Source organism: Antedon bifida, chromosome 5, assembly GCF_963402885.1.
Source record: "Antedon bifida chromosome 5, ecAntBifi1.1, whole genome shotgun sequence".
In the NCBI taxonomy this organism is placed as follows: Eukaryota; Metazoa; Echinodermata; class Crinoidea; order Comatulida; family Antedonidae; genus Antedon; species Antedon bifida.
This window is the reverse complement of record NC_136230.1, coordinates 21394010-21410769: the sequence shown is the minus strand read 5'-3', so window position 1 is coordinate 21410769 and position 16760 is coordinate 21394010. Positions and strand designations below refer to the sequence as shown.

General features: G+C 34.9%; 2 protein-coding genes across 2 annotated transcripts in view; both read right to left on the bottom strand.

Annotated features, from left to right (window-relative positions):
• The window catches only part of LOC144843584 (pseudouridine-5'-phosphatase-like), a 61405-nt gene extending 53861 nt beyond the window's left edge, over nt 1–7544 (bottom strand). Inside the window, exon 1 of the mRNA XM_078700429.1 lies at nt 7539–7544. The gene's annotated coding sequence lies outside the window, so the exon portion shown is untranslated. The remainder of the gene's footprint in view (nt 1–7538) is intronic.
• Nucleotides 1612–16760, bottom strand: part of LOC144843568 (uncharacterized) — a 26871-nt gene continuing 11722 nt past the window's right edge. The window contains exons 4-7 of the mRNA XM_078700403.1: nt 5994–6302; nt 4449–4820; nt 4314–4352; nt 1612–3989 (exon numbers count right to left, since the gene is read on the bottom strand). Coding sequence (XP_078556529.1) covers nt 3297–3989; nt 4314–4352; nt 4449–4820; nt 5994–6302 — 1413 coding nt within the window. The 3' untranslated portion in view covers nt 1612–3296. The remainder of the gene's footprint in view (nt 3990–4313; nt 4353–4448; nt 4821–5993; nt 6303–16760) is intronic.

Sequence of the window (16760 nt, the reverse complement as noted above, 5' to 3'; positions counted from 1 at the left end):
AATCACGTCTAGGCCATACACTAGTTATCTAACTATTGGACGAAGTCTAATAAGTACGTTTTAAAAAAAAACTGACCATATGACGTTCCATAACTTGAAAATGAACATTCCAGTAGAAAATATAACTGCTGACAATAAAACCGGGTACGCTCTATTAACTTCATAAAGGAAAATTCGTGCACTCACCTTTTTGGAGGCCTTCAAAAATAGTGTGTTTAGCTTCAATCATGCGTGCACATTTCTAATTTAAAAACACATTCTCTCACAATATTATTCGTATTTTATTTTCAGTGATGTTAAGTATTACTTGTACTGTATATATAATAAACACGAAGCATAAACCACATACTGGTAGGCCTAAATCGTTTCACGGATATACATACATCGTATTCTACAGCACCTTGCCCTTCTAATCAATTCGATTTTTATAACAACATGTTAATTAAAAATAAAAACTTGAAGTTCATTTAGGAAACCAGTTATGTACACTCTATTTACGTTATATGGTGAACTGAGTTTGTTCCCAATAAATGTCACACGTATAAAATGCTTGCGTATGTATGTTTTAATCGAATTGTACATATTATTGAATCCCATCGTTTGCCGAATATTTTGCTTAATGCTCTTCTGGTAATCAGAATGATTTTTGTTTTAATTGTCTACGCACCACCTTTTCTAAATGTGAATTAGATCATTTGTTTGAATACATTTGCAACACGAATAATAATGATCAGATTAGGCCTAAAGAAAGTGCTTGTATTGATTTGAGGAGTGATCTTACTAAAATCACACTAGCAAATTATTGCTTGAACCATTATATGTAGGCCTACTTTGAAAGTATAACTTTATATAATTTAAATTTCGGTCCTATACGCTACCATTAAACAAACGTATATCAAAGCTGGTGAGGTGAGGTCACCCTATGTAATTCTAAATCCACAGAAGATATTCAGACTCAGACACTTATTTTCTTATGTTCTATTCTCCAGAATTTAGTTTCGTGTAAATAGGCCTACTGATAATCACTTTTCTTTACTTTTATTTTCATTACTCTGTCGCAACCCCACTTGTAAACAGGACAATTACCGTAATAATCTTATTTTATCACCAATATTTATATCCGATTAGTAAAACCAGTTCAATTTAAAGAAAGAAACGAATCCCGGAAAAAGAATACCTAATCATCTAAGTTTTCCATTAGTAGCGAATACATTCACGAATCGAACATTCCTCAGTTGTGATTGGTTGCGTAACTGTTCACGTCACAAAAGTAGATGGGCGAATAATAAATGTGCATGGGCGTTAACGCTACGTGACTGGACCTGAATGAATTAGTCGTTACCAAGCATTAGACAATTATTGTGTTATGATTTCCTTGTATGTTGGCTGTTTGTAACTTTCAATATATTGAACAAGGCCATATACATGGCTGCAATCGCGTGCTCAAGTTAGTGTTTACCGACCAACCGACCGACCGACATAGTGAGCTGTAGAGTGCGTTGCACGCGACTGAAAAGGTATAATTTTTTTGGTAATGCCTGCTTGAAATTATGTTGCAAAAAAAAAAAAAATTTCAACAAAATAAATAATAATGAACATGTAATGTAATAATTATTTATAATATGAACATTTATTATAATACTAGAAACCTCCAATAGTAAGTTAAAATGTACTTAATGTTTAATATTCATTGAATGGGTGAATATTCAAATAGAATAGTCAAATATTCTGAGTATCGCAATACATCCAGATTCTTGATTTGCACTGGGTTTTTAGTCAACACTGCAGGTTATTTATACAGAAACAATCAATAATTGTTAGTAATAAAAAAAACAAGTAAGCCTACAGTATTTACAAATTAACTTAATTATTTATTTAATACTAATATTTATACAAATTTAACTTACAACAATGTAATCAGCATAACATGCTCGTTTATATTATGCTGATTACATTGTTGAAAGTTAATACTGTAATGGCATTTGTTTATGTGCAATAAAACATAGTTTGAATATCAATTCAGAAACAAAACCATAAACAATAAGAGGAAGAAGTGAGAAATACTGAAATGGAAGACAACATAGTCGCATAATCAAAAAACAAATACTATATTAATTTTGCTACACATTTTAAAGAAAAGCTTGTGAAATGGATGTTAAGAAAATTGAACAGGGAAGTAAATTAATGTATACCAGGGATAGAGGAGTAGACTTTCAACCATAACATATGAATACAGTACTACAGTATTTACAAAATTAACTTAAATTGTTTATTTAATACTAATATTTAAACAAATTTTACATGCTAGTTTATATTATGCTGATTACATTGTTGAAAGTTAATAATGGGATTTGTTTATGTACAATTGCTAAAAAAAAATATAATTTCAATATCCATAGAAGTAAACCCATAAACACTGTGAGGAAGAAGTGAGAAATACTGAATTGGTAAACAAAAAATGAACCAGTAGTAAGAAAGACACATGTATTATATATATATACACAGTAGAAACAGTTTTAATGGAAAAATGGAATGGCAATTCCTAATATAATCAAAAACAAATACTGTATTAATTTTTCTTACACACTATTCATTAGTTTTTAAGAAAAGCTTGTGGAATGGATGTTAAGAAAATTGAACAGGGAAGTAAATGAATGCATAACATGGATAGAGGAGTAGACTTTCTGACATATCAATATTTATCAAGTAATAATTCTATTCGACTTCAGTTTCCCACGATTTTTCCACTTCAGCTTTCCCATTATTTCCCTAATGAGATTTTTCCATTTCTTTTTTTTTCTGTTTCTTTCAGTATGTCTAATTTGTTGTACGTTTCTTCATATTAAATTTAATTAAAAGGAAATTTAAAAACAGAAATACAAATGTAATGATATATTTTCTATAAAAAGCCTAAAATGTAAAAAAAGTTAATATTGTATAAAAATATGGAAAAATGGCAAGATGTGTTTAAAAAGTTGTTGCATTTAAGTGTTTGGCAATTGTTATATTAAATAATGTAGATGTATCTTAAATTAACAGTTATTATTATTATTGTTATATACAGATATATTTACACACATAATTCAAGTTTTTAAGATAAGCAACAATAGTTTGATGCATTTCATATTGTCTAAATTCAACCTAATTACCACATAAGTACATTTACTATGAAATCCTATTGCTTTTTAAAAATAAATTACAACCCATAGATATTTATTTTAATTCAATATTGTAAGATTAGCAAAGGTGTAAATAAATACTTTACACATGTTAAAACAATATAAATCTCATCTTGGTCAAACTTCCTTGGATTCTCCAACATAACTATTATCAACTTCTTTGGCTTGAGTTTGTTTCTGTGTCTCCACATTAGAATGGATTCCTGATGTCCCACTTGGTCCAATTGCATTGGATTCTCCAACATAACTATTATCAACTTCTTTGGCTTGCGTTTTCTGTCTCTCCACATTAGAATGGATTTCTGATGTCCCACTTGGTCCAATTGCATTGGATTCTGAAACATAACTATTATCAACTTCTTTGGCTTGCGTTTTCGGTCTCTCCACATTAGAATGGATTCCCGATGTCCCACTTGGTCCAACACCCTGAATTTCTGTAACATACTCATCACTTACTTCTTTAGCTGAGGATACTGTGGAAGTGGTTGAGGCTATTTTACTTTTTGTCTGACCTCCATTTGTTTGCAACAGTGCTGATGGGCCACTACTAACATTTCTTGTAAGTTGTAGGTCTCCAGATAGATTTGACCTCAGAGAACTAATCCCATCTTCAGACTCAGACTGCATTTCATTACAAGGAGGTTTTGCTACTAATGGTACACCTGAAAATGGTTTTGGTTCTTGTCGATTTATATTATCTGAAGAAGAATTTGATTCTACAGGAACATATTCCCCTCCCATTCCAATAGGATCATCTCGCCATTCCAGTTGAGGGTTGTTTGGATCAGATTTCTGGCCTTCATCATTAACCTGTTCTTCACTAGAAACTTGGTGTGGCAGATGTGTATCCTATATAAAACAAAACAGAAAGTTGTTCTCTAAAACAGGATTTTAACACAATAGCATTTAGAAAACAGAATTCCTGGACATCCTGGCATTACTTACTTTGTTAGCTGCATTTGGTCCAACACCATTCACTTCATCAACATACTCATTATTGACATCTTTAGCTGGAGCTGTAAGATCTGTGTTTGTTAAGTTCCCAGGTGCATCAGATTGAGACTGCCATTCATTAAAAGGAAGCTTAGATGCTACTACTGGTACATCTGAATATTTCTGGCCTTCATCATTAACTTGTTCTTCACTAGAAACTTGGTGTGGCAGATGTGTATTCTATATAAAACAAAACAGAAAGTTGTTCTCTAAAACAGGATTTTAACACAATAGCATTTAGAAAACAGAATTCCTGGACATCCTGGCATTACTTACTTTGTTAGCTGCATTTGGTCTAACACCATTCACTTCATCAACATACTCATTATTGACATCTTTAGCTGGAGCTGTAAGATCTGTGTTTGTTAAGTGCCCAGGTGCATCAGATTGAGACTGCCATTCATTAACAGGAAGCTTAGATGCTACTACTGGTACATCTGAAGATTCTGGTTCACATGGAAGATCTAAATTACCTGAAGAAGATTCCATTTCAGTAGGATCATTTTTCAATTGCTGTTGAGGTTTACTTGACCCAGAATCATACTTTTGCGAGTCTTCCTCGTAGGCTCGTTGTCTGGTTATTTCCATGGGATGATGGCTTCTAAAGCTGGCTTCGTCAGACACTTGGTGTGGCAAACGTGTTGGATTCTGGATGAAACAAAAACAGAAAAAAGGGTTTGTTATTCTGTCATAGGCCTATAAACAAAATCTCAGCATCAAGTTATAAGTATTTACATCGCTGGCCAGTAGTCAGCAACTTGGAAATGTAGATTAACCATTTTTTACATTTGACTGAACCTAAACTGTGTCTTGAAGGGACAGTAATCTGATCCTATGATGAACATATTATATTACATAGCCTATGTAAATACGTGAACGTGATTGGTTGAAACTGCATCACATGACTACCGCTGCGAGGATCGTAAATCGTATATATCCTTGAGTACGATGATATTGACTGAGTAATTTTCGCGTAATTATCGTGTCCCTGTCATTAAACATACTGTATAAAATCCAGCAAATTCTTGAGTACAATGATATTGACTATGCAATTTTCGTGTGGCGATAAATAAAAAAAAGTCATCTACTGGGACTTGAACTCGCGATGATTTGTTACACCATCACAAGACAATGTTTTATCCGTTGCGCCTCGCAACTTGCTTGAAGAAATTAATCAACTAAACTATTTAAACTATGCATACATAGCGCCCTCATTTGTTATTAGTCCTCCCTAGATGTGATGAAAGACCGTTTGTGATTGGTTAATACTCACGGTAGTAACCTAGTACGCGCAGCGCGCTGAACATCCGGTAATTCGGCTCCTCGAAGAAGACAAATTATTATTTATTCGGCCTACCTGATAATAATATTAATATTAATGTAGGCTTATTGATGGAAATTCTTCTGTTAATTTAAACGACCTAGGCCTAAGTGAATATATTATTGCCAAGGAATTATTAATTAGTAATTATCTGTATAATAATCTAGTATGGTGAATGCAACGCCTAACTAGGCAGGCTTATTACAAAGGAGGCCTAGCTACACCCGACCCAGCAGTAGATATTCAACTTGTTGTTGGCTATGTAATATAGCAGATATCGCCATTTATATTGGTAAAATATAAGCTTTGACAACCCCTTGGGAATGATAATATGTTCTCGAGAAATATATTTCCCTCAGCTAGCACTTCAGAAAATATATATTCCCTCGAACAAAATATCATTCCCTTGGGTATGTGAAATCTTATATTTAACCTCTAAGCAGTCAATATCTGTATAATATTTGTCATATCTTAGGGTATTATCAATAATTACAACATACCTTTTGAATGGTCTGTTCAAACAAATCCTCAGCATCATATACCTTCAAGAATCCTTCTGGTGGCTGGACATTAAGTACTTTCACCCAACACAAACGTAACATTACAGATGTTCTCTCGGTTTTTCTTTTCGATTTTCCTTCACTGCGCAGATTGTCTAAGTAATCAAGAGTCAAACACTTGTTATATGAACTCTCTTTAACTTTCATATTTATAGTGTCATATTTTGGTTCAGCAAGAATCACTTCGTCCAGCTTTGTAATGTAACTACAGAACCGAAGAGTTAAGGTTCCTGGTTTGGTTTGACCAACCTGCAATGAACAAAAGAACCTGCTAGTTAAACTATAACACAGATAATAATTGTCTCTAGTCCTTATCTTATTTTTGGCTTTGTTATTGATTGGCTTTGATGTTTAATGCAAATAATCTATATATTAATGCTAATCAATTTTTTGCGTATTTTACGTATCTCCTCCAAATCCACTAAACGGTACGTGCTCACATTCGGCACACTGATGCTTATTGAGGAGCTGCACATGATAGACTATGTCACTTTCTTGAATTTTAAGGATAAACACTAAAAAAAGGCAAAAAATAGCAGTAATTTGACGTCTCAGCGACTACTGTATGTTACGTCACTGTATAAACTACGCAACCTCCTCTGTTTTGTACCGCCATGGCCGGATCTACAAATACCATGCCGGGCCGCTAAAATAACAGTCTTTAGTCAACCGTATTGAATGATTGCGTCATTGAAGTTTTAATTAATTACACCTATACTTTGAACAGAATGATCGTAAATCATGGTTTGGCTCAGTGAGTAAGTCAGTGGCCATTGATATCAATTGTGTAAAAGTGTAATAATTAGGTATTACCGGTTAAAGCTAAAAATCAAAACTAGACCACAATGTAATTACAAAACTAGCAAAAAAGAAACAAAACCTCGCACCAAAAAAAATTCCTAAATATAAAATATGAAAAAAAAAAAATGTAAATGGACAAAAATAAAAACAAAACAAAAACACACGCAAATAAGAAGGAATCAAAATAGGTGTCGTGTTTCCACAAAATATCAAATATAAATTAAACGTTTTGCGTATATTAGTTTGTGTCATTTTTTAGCTTTTTAGCATTTTATGGGAGGTTGTTAAATATCAAATATCAACGAAAAATACACCCAAAATGTAAAAGTTTGTGTCCGAGCTTATCATCTAATTTCGACTACTTTTTGTGATGATTTCAGAGTTCGTAAGCATTATTATTATTCCAATACTTCACATCTTAATTCGATAACTTACCAATTCCTATTTTATCATTAAAATGTTTCAATCTGCCGACTGATTGACAAACTTCAACATGCTTGTCCCTTTCATGCACGTTTAATATTCACACAGCACAAAGTGTAGCTTACAGGTATTTCAAAGTAAAGGAATTACTCTGTATATATCAAAATATGGTGGCGCTAGACCCCAATTTGCATACACACCTGAGTGGTGGCGTGCTAGGTATTACTTATATAAAGGACGTGTTGTTTTGCCATTAAACACTTGTACTTTTTGTAACTTACATGGTCGTCTCTCTGTGTCATTTCTTTCGTATAACACCAGATTTTACATGGTGTCAGAAGTGAGATATATTATCTTTACTTTTATTAAACATAACCAGTGAAGACAAAACGCAACAATTAGTAGCCGTTTCTGTGCATGCTAGGCCGAAATAAACACAACACAGCCAGCATACCACCACGGTAGTACAGCTGGTATTGTCTATATCTCGTGTCAACAATGACTGAACACGTCCCTCGTTTTGATTGGAGCTCGCCAAATGCGGCAGATTCGTTTAAGTTATTTCAACAACGTGTTGAATTATATTTCCAAGTTAAAGGTACAGACGCAGATCGACAAGTTCCTTTGATACTTCTTGCCGTAGGCGAAGAAGGTCTTCGCAGATATAATACATGGACATTAACGGAAGAGCAGCGAAAGGAGCCAGCTACTATTTTCAAGAAATTTCTTGAGCAATTAGAACCTTCAGAAAACTTTCGTATTTGTCGATTGAAGCTAAGGAAATACACACAAAAACAAGGGGAGTCGTTGGATGAGTTTATTAACCGATGCAAATTGCTTGCTCTGAAATGTGATTTTAACGATAGTGAATTGAATGAGCGATTGATAGAGCAGATCATTGCCAGTACTCCCATACCGGAATTACAGAAAGATCTAATGAACAAACCAAAAGGATTTAGTGTTCAAGACGCGCTCAAACTTGGTCGGAGTTACGAAGCCTCCGCCGCCCATATAAGTGAACTACAATCTATGCATGGGCAAGGACAAATCGCTAACGTTTCATCACTATCCTACCAACAACAAAAATGTAGGAATTGTGGCACAGATCACCGTTTAGACCGTCAGAACTGTCCTGCTCGTGATGACGTATGTAGAGCATGTGGTAAGAATGGCCATTGGGCCAAGTTTTGTCTAACCAGTAAATTTAAAGATCATCGTAGTCGACCAAAATATAGAACTAATTATGCTCAAAACCACCAACGTTACCGACGGGGTCAATCCCCAAGGCAACGGGGTGGATACCAACGCAACCGCCCTTATGGATATGATAGAAACGTACATTATTTGGGACAGTCTGAACAGACGCATACCGATGATAACGATACTAATTGCATGAATACGCAATTTGAATCATTTTCATTCTCCTCAATACAAGTATCCAGTTTCTGTTTCCAAGACGGACCGAAACCCCGAGATGAAGCTTTCGCAAATCTCAAAGTAAAACTTGACGGCAAACCAGGCACGCATAACTTACAATTAAAAGTTGATACTGGCGCACAAGCAAACACGCTCCCACTTAGAACATACCGTCACATGTTCCCGTACAATTTGAATGCAAAAGGCTACCCACAACCAAATGCATTGGAAGCCACGCAGAACGTTTTGACGGCTTACAACGATACAAAAATAAAATGTTTTGGTACAACAAGGATACATTGCTGTTACGAGAACTCTACATGGTTGAATACCACATTTTTTGTTGTTGATGTTCCAGGCCCAGCTGTAATCGGTCTTCCAACATGCGAACAACTCCGCATTGTAACACTGCACTGTAATATCAACAACACACCAACCAAACACAATCCCGTAGTTAATAACATCGAAGAACTTATTAAACTTTACCCGGACCAGTTTGATGGTATTGGTGAATTCAAAACGGTACATAAGCTTGTTGTTGATCCCAACGTTCCCAGTCGAATGAATGCACCGAGACGTACACCTATTGCTTTAAAGGAAATGATAAAGGCTGAACTTTCAAAGATGGAGCAGTTAAATATCATAAAGCCAATTGAAGAGCCAACAGAGTGGGTAAGCTCACTAACGTATGTGACAAAAACAGATGGTAGCATTCGTGTTTGTTTGGACCCTAAATATTTAAACATGGCTCTTGTCCGTCCGCAACACAGAATTCCGACACTTGAAGAAATGAATCATAGATTCGCCAACGCAAAGTTTTTTTCCAAACTCGATGCCAAAGCTGGTTATTGGTCAGTAAAGTTAGATCACGACAGCCAGAAACTTACCACTTTTCAAACACCCTTTGGATGCTATTGCTTCCAGCGTTTGCCTTTCGGATTGTCTGTGAGCCAGGATATATTTCAGCTTGAGATGGATCGAATCATTGGAAAATGCGAAGGTGTTTGTGGAATTGCAGACGACATAGCAGTATTTGGTTCCACTGAACAAGAACATGATACTAACCTGATTAACTTCATGAAAGTTGCAGAACAATCCGGCCTCGTTTTAAACTCGACCAAATGTCACATCAAACAAGATAATATAACATTCTTTGGTAACGTTTATACCAATAAGGGAATTAAACCAGACCCCAAGAAAGTTCAAGACTTAAGAGCCATGCCTGAGCCTACAAACAAAACAGAACTTCAACAATTTCTTGGAACTATGACTTACCTCTCGTGTTTCATTAAAGACTTCAGCACGAAAACAACAGTGTTGAGAGTAAGAAGGACGTTGAGTTCCTTTGGGAAACACATCATGCAAAAGCATTTGAAGCTTTAAAACGTGAAGTTTCCGAAACAACTTTACTATAATATTATGATGTAAACAAACCTGTCATTCTTCAATGCGACACAAGCATACGGGGACTAGGGGCAACACTGTTACAATATGATCGTAACGATCAACTCAAACCAATTACTTATGCGAGTAAAAGCCTTACAGACACCGAACAACGTTATGCATGTATCGAGCGAGAACTATTATCAATTGTATTTGGAGTACAAAGATTTCACACCTTTTTTATTTGGACGAAGTTTTCACGTTATTACGGATCATAAGCCATTGATAATGATAACAAATAAACCACTAACATCTGCACCTCCTAGATTGCAACGGATGCTGATTAAATTACAAGGATATAATTTTACTATTGAACATTTACCAGGAGTCAAAAATCAACTTGCCGATGGTTTATCACGTCTGCCTAATGAATAATAATCAAATCATTGATTTGGATGTACGTGTTGATCTTGTTCGTTTCTCCACAGAAAAAGTAACCCAACTTCAACAACAAACCACCAAAGACCCAATCCTAAACCAACTTAAAGGCATCATCACCAATGGTTGGCCGGAAAACAGTTACCAACAGATATGCGACCATATTGGAGTTACAGAGACGAGATGTCAACCGACAACGGCCTTGTGCTTAAAGCTCAACGCATCGTAATATCCTCAACTATGCAACGTGATATACTGCTACAATTACATACCGCCCACCTTGGTCAAGAAAAAACAAAACTACTTGCTAAGGACACTGTATTTTGGCCGAACATCAATAAAGACATTGACCAATTAGTTCAATCATGCTCCATATGTCAACAGCACCAACCATCACAAATGTCCGAGCCTCTCCTGCAACATGACATACCAACTAAACCATGGAGCGTACTTGGAGCTGATTTGTTTACGTTCGACGATCATCAATGGCTAATTATATCTGACTATTACTCGAAGTACCCGATCATTCGCAAACTACCTGAATCTAGTCCAAGCAGAGTCGTCATCGATGTTTTCAAGCAAGTATTCGGCGAACATGGCGTTCCATCCAAAGTTGTAAGTGATAATGGCCCGCATTTTTCCAGTTTCGTGTTCAAAGAATTTGCTAAAGCCTGGAGTTTCGATCATACAACTTCTTCACCCCGACGACCCCAAGGTAATGGGTACATCAAACGTCAAATACGGACGGTAAAATCAATATTAAAGAAAGCTAAACAATCGTCAACCGATTATGAACTTGCACTTCTTCATTGGAGATCTACACCAGTTAGTCAATCTCTTCCCAGTCCAGCTCAACTATTAATGGGAAGAAAATTGAAATGCAGTCTACCAACAAAGATAAGCCTAACCAACACCAATGACTCTGACAAAATATACGACGAATTGAAGAAAAGACAACAAGTTCAAAAACATTACTATGACTTGCATGCTCGTACAAATGAACTAACCCCATTAATTCCAGGTCAACAGGTCAGACCAAAGTTCTAAGTGCTGGGATCCGGCCACTATCCATCAGATAGCTGACGAACCAAGATCATTCTTCGTTCAGAGTCCTAATGGTAAAATCACCAGACGAAATCGACAACACATCCGAGAAATACCAGTCAGTACGCCTGTACTACAAGAAGCAACCGTACCTAACAAACCTCTCAACCCAGACCCACAGGATGAACCAGATGTGAGCAGAACTGAGATCGAACCAGAACAACCTACAATTCGTACAAGGTCCGGACGGGAAGTGAAAATCCCTGATCGATATAAACCATGATACGAACTACGACTACCTCAAAATTGTAACGATATTGCGAACATTTATAACTTAGTATGTTATTGAAAATACAGAGTTTTATTATTCTTATTATTATTGTGTTTATTCCAAATGTGATTGTATGATATTATGCTAGTATGTTGTTTCAAGTTTGTTAAAGCTGTTTCGAATTTAAAACAATTATAAATAAAATAAACAATTAGTAAAGTGGTAACAATAAATCTTCAAGTTTGCTGTGAAGGGGATGTTGTTATATATTCTAAAAAAATCTAAAAAAAAAAAAATGTTGATTGCATAGCTAGCTTTCTATTTTTTGTCGATAAGGGGGATGTAATATGGTGGCGCTAGACCCCAATTTGCATACACACCTGAGTGGTGGCGTGCTAGGTATTACTTATATAAAGGACGTGTTGTTTTGCCATTAAACACTTATACTTATCGTAACTTACATGGTCGTCTCTCTGTGTCATTTCTTTCGTATAACACCAGATTTTACAAATGGCCGTAATAGTTCCGAATATTATTATTGACAATTTGCTTGTTTTTAAAAAAAATAATTTGTCAGGGGCCGGGAAGAGTGCGCATATACTTAATCATGCCATATGAATTATTATTAAGGCAAACAAACCATGGGTTTACTGGTAGACCACAATTTAATTTAAGAAGTAGGAAGTAGGTAACAAATCTCCCATACAAAAAAAAATTGCAAAATATAAAAACCAGTGAAATAAAAATAAAATGTAAATGAATAAACTTAACAATTTGTGTTTCTGCAGCATTGTTTTTTGCTTTTGATGATTAAATGCTGTTGACCTTTTTCACGACAATTTCATGTAAATTTAGAACTGAGCATCTGTATAAATGTTCTTTCTTTAATTGTTAAAAGCTCATTATTGGTCACACACAACAGCATGTTGGAAGGTATAAAGGTCTAGTTACTTGGGTAATGTTATGGTGCCTAGCTGGGTTTTTAATACTAAACCAAATCAAATGCATAGAATAATTTTGAAGATTTGTGTGGCAGGAATATTATTGGTTGATAACCCCTTGTTATTGTCAGGATCTTTTTTTTTCTATCCATGACCATGACATCTTACTAAAAAAATTAGAATATTATGGAATTCGAGGTGTGGCTTCAAAGTGGTTAAAATGTTATTTATCAAATAGGATCCAAATAGTATCAGTTCATAATGAAATGTCTGATCCTATAGCAATTTTGGTTCAATTTTGGGGCCCTCCTTATTTTTGCTGTACATAAATGATATTTATCGTGTGTCGTCATTGCTTAATTTTATCTTATTATTTTGCTGATGATAAAAATCTTATTTGCTCAGGCAAAAATTTGAAACAAGCAGTATTGTCAGTAATGAGTTAAATAAACTTCATTATATGGTTTGCAGTGAATAAACTTTCTTTAAACGTTAAATAAAAAAACAAATTATATAATCTTCCATTCCAAAAACGTTACATGTGAAACCAAAGTAACAATAGAAATTGACCGGGTTTATAGCACTACATTTCTTGGAATAGAAATTGATTGTAAGCCAAATTGGAAAAAACATGTTAAACGCATACAAACAAAAATTGCTAAAAACATCAGTATAATTTATAGCTTAAGAAAACTACTTGAAAGTAGTGTATTATTTATTCTGTATTACCATACATTAATTATTGTTGTGAAATATGGGGTAACACTTATAAAAGTACATTACAGCATTTGTTTTTGTTACAAAAAAGGGTAATTAGAATTGTCTATAAAGCTGACTATTTAGCTCACACTAAACCAATATTAAATATAATTGATGTAATTGAATTAAATACTGCCATAATAATGTACAAAGTCGATAACAACTTCCTCCTATAATCCAACGGTAATTTAAACAAAATAAAGATATCCATAACAATAATACCAGACAGCATGAACATTTTAATACCAATTTAAGGAAAACTACGTTAAAACAAATAAATTATGTTTAATAAATAAAGGAATTTTAATATAGAATAAACTCTCCGTTGAACTTAAAAACTCCACAAATGTTCATGTATTTAGAAAACTGTACAAAAAACATCTATTAGAAAATTATATATACTAGATGTTACGCGAGCGAAGCGAGCGTACCATCTAGGTCGTGCCCACAGATGGTTCTCGAATACATAGTGATTTCAGCGGTAAAAAACTGGCGACTTCAAATGTACATGCAGGACAATAATACATGTCGTTTACAGGAACGAAAAAATAGACGTGGTGATTTATGTACTCAACTAAAATTAGCACCCTGGGAATTACTTCCGAAAGAGAAACTTGTCACAAAATAAGACCAATTGTTTTGTAACAAACTGAATTTGTATTTTGTATGTAACATTAGGGTTGATGGATGGGGAAGAGGATGGGTGCAAAGACGAACAATTTTTAAATGTATTCTTTATCCATTTAGTAACAAAATATTAATTGTTTTCATGTTTTACAAATAATATTCACTAAACACAGTAAAACATTGCGATTTAATACTTTGTTGAAACTGTCACCATCATAGTCGATTGAAATAGTACAGTACATGTAACGATACATCACTAATACGACGTTTATATTTTTTTGTAATTACATTATTAATTAATACAAACGTTCAGAAGGAACTGTCAGTAATAAAGTAAAGACCTCTATTCGTGGTAAATCGTAAATTCGCTTTAATCGTCAATAGATAATTATCTAACTCAACTTAATTAGTAGGCCTAATGGTTTTCAATTGTTTCTTAGAGCCAATCCATACTTAAGTTGGTTCCTAACCACCAAAGTTGTTCTGCGTTTAGGGCATGTAATCCTTCGTACTGTAAGCCTGTCCTCTACTGGCTTTACAACGCTACTCATGCCAGTGAGGGGGAGGGTGGTGGTGTGGATGGTGGTTTAACTGCAATAATAAAGTTAATTGTACATAGACGACGACTGGAAAGGTTAGCTCATTATCCGTTAAAAAAATACCTATATCCAACCTCTGCAGCACAGATTGGAAAAAAATGGATCGAATTTCTGTTATGACTGACTTGTCTTTACGACGCCTGAGGGAATAGAAACTTGTGAAACAGAGATTGGAATGTTCCATTCATCGCAAATCAATACATTTGTATAAACGTATATTAACTCTATCAAAATAGTATTTTTTAAAGAAAATCGGCCTGTCTTCAACATTATGATACTGTACTTGAGCTGTTCAACCGGTTTTCAGCCATTAAAAACAATTATCGTAGGAGGAGATAGGAAAATGCGATGCATCCTCGTATTATTGTGTGCAAATATTTTTCAAGAGGACATCCATTAGACAGTGTATACCACGATCGGAAAACACCCCTATTTGGTGCAAATCGTTGAACCTAAATTCGTTTTAATTGTCAATAACATATTTATCTAACTCAATTTAATTAGTAAACAGTGTTACTGGTGGTTTAAATCAGTACCGAGATTTTAACCAACTTTATATACCATCGAGTAAACATTCTAGAAAAAATGCGTGATTTAACGAATTTTGCCCTTACGTAAATTTATATATAGATAATAAAGTAATTTAGTAAACCCTTTCTTATGCCTGACTTTAGGCTCTACAGACGAGATAGGCAGGACGGACGACGTGGAGGAGGTGTTATTATGTACATCTCAAATCGATTGACCAGACGTAGATTATTTCACCTGGAAGACGATGTCAACGAAATCATTTGGGCCAAAGTGATTATATCTCGATCTTTGAAATTACTAGTTGCCACTTACTATCGACCACCTGATCTCAAATGCGACTCTGTTGAACATCTCCTCGAAACTTTGGAGTCATCCATGCAGAGCTATCCAGACCATAAACTCCTAATCGTAGGAGATTTTAATTTCTTGGACATACTCTGGCTTCCTGATGGTACATACCACGCACCAGCTAACTCCATATCTGAACTATTTACAGACTCTGTTCTCGATGGACTTAACCTAACACAATGCAACTTAAATAACTTGTAACAATAAAATTCTGGATTTAGTCTTGAGTAACAACAACGATTTGGTATATGAGATAAAAACTGGTCAAAATGTGTTCGATTCTGACCACAAATCAATCTCTTTCATGCTCAAGTTTGACGATAACATTGCTTTTGCTAATAATTTTACTAGATATCAATTTAATTATAAAAAAGCAAACTTTGAAGAACTTAACGAAACTTATAAAAGGGTCCCTTGGGAAGTCCTATTTGATTTTAGTAACAATGTAAACGATAAGCTTGATATATTTTACGATATTGTATATGCTACTATTAGAGACCTTGTTCCAGTTGTGAAAGTTATTTAAAAGAAAAGTTTGTATATGTTTAATAATTTTTTTGTTTCTAATTTCTCAGACTCCAGGGACACTGAACCTGCGGTGTATCGATGTCTCCCGGAGGTAAACGCTGATGTCTTGAACAACATCATTATTCGCCTACTGAACAACATGGCTTCATGTCTGGTAGATCGTGTGAGACCAATTTGGCCACGCTTATGTCTACCTTATATGAAGCCATAGAGCATAGACATCAATGCGATATTATTTACACAGATTTCACTAAAGCTTTCGATACAATACCCCATAATCTTCTTCTTCTCAAACTCAAGCAATTTGGAATCTGTGGTAATCTTCATGCTTGGTTCAAGAGTTACTTGGGGAGACTCCAGAGAGTGGTTTTTGAAGGGGGAAGAATCAAATCTCCTCCCCGTCCTCTCTGGAGTTCTCCCTATCCTTTTCAATGTTTATATTAACGAAATTCCCCGCCTTACATTCCCGATGCCTTGCGTTCGATCTACAAGATTACCAAAACCCCAGATGACTCGCGTGCGCTTCAGGGAGACATAGATCGTCTATTCGAATGGACCACCGTCTGGAAACTGTCCCTGAAGCCTGAGAAATGTAAAG